We start from the raw sequence: 857 nt of genomic DNA, 5'->3' as shown, positions 1-857 counted from the left end.
GCCGGCGCCGACCGCTCCCGACGGTGCGCACCATGCCGCCCCTGGCGGCCACCAAGGTCTCCCTCCGGGAGCTGGCCGACCTCGCCATCGGCACGCCCGAGCTGGGCACCGTCAACTTCACGGCCCTGCACACGCTCCTCGTGGCTATACTCAAGAACCTCAACCTGTTGGACACCCCGGTCGACTTCCAGTCCACCCCGTCCCCCGAGCAGAGCCGCGTGATGGTGGCCCAGCGGGCCTCCGCCAGCACCCCGCAGCTGGCGCCCGCCAAGGACAAGCGGCGGAGCAGCGGCGGCAAGCTAGAGGTCCAGATGAAAGACCTGGGCAGCCAGGTGCAGGATCTGGGCAAGCAGTTCAAGGCCATGGAGAACCAGGTGCAGGGCATCGTGACCCACCTGGCCATCACGGAGGGCCACAAGTTGGGCCCGGACATCCAGGAGTGGCCGGACGACAAAGAGGCGACCGGGCTGCCCTGGACGGCGGGAAGGGCCACAGTGAAACACCTAAAGGAGGCTGCAGAGGTCAGTGACCGCCGCGGGTCACGAGGCCCGGCACCCCGGGAACAGGGAGGCGCAGGGGCAGCGGGCGGCGCTGGCCCCACGTGGCCCACACTGTCCCTGGCAGGCCGTGGGTCAGCACCGGGCCGGCGGGAGAGACTCACGGGGCCTGAAAGACGTGACCGGAAAGGTGCTGGAAGCGCAGCGGAAGGCGCAGGAGGCCCGGCGCGAGGACGGCAAGGCCCGGCGCGAGGACGGCGAGGCCCTGCGCGAGGACGAGGAGGCCAAGATCAAGGACGAGGAGCCGGAGCTGACACCGCAGGTGAGGGCGGGCGTGGGGCCAGCACCCCCCCCCCCCCC

At 71.2% G+C, this 857-nt stretch overlaps 1 protein-coding gene across 1 annotated transcript in view; it reads left to right on the top strand.

The window, feature by feature from the left end:
* Positions 1-32: 32 nt before the first annotated feature.
* QRICH2 (glutamine rich 2) overlaps positions 33-857 on the top strand; it is an 18,504-nt gene continuing 17,679 nt past the window's right edge. The window contains exons 1-2 of the mRNA XM_012733001.1: positions 33-521; positions 625-819. Of these exons, the coding sequence (XP_012588455.1) occupies positions 33-521; positions 625-819 (684 nt within the window). The remainder of the gene's footprint in view (positions 522-624; positions 820-857) is intronic.

Source organism: Condylura cristata, unplaced genomic scaffold (genome assembly GCF_000260355.1).
Source record: "Condylura cristata isolate star-nosed mole 26May11 unplaced genomic scaffold, ConCri1.0 scaffold00038, whole genome shotgun sequence".
In the NCBI taxonomy this organism is placed as follows: domain Eukaryota; kingdom Metazoa; phylum Chordata; class Mammalia; order Eulipotyphla; family Talpidae; genus Condylura; species Condylura cristata.
The sequence above is the reverse complement of the archived record's forward strand: the minus strand, read 5'-3'. Positions and strand labels throughout refer to the sequence as shown.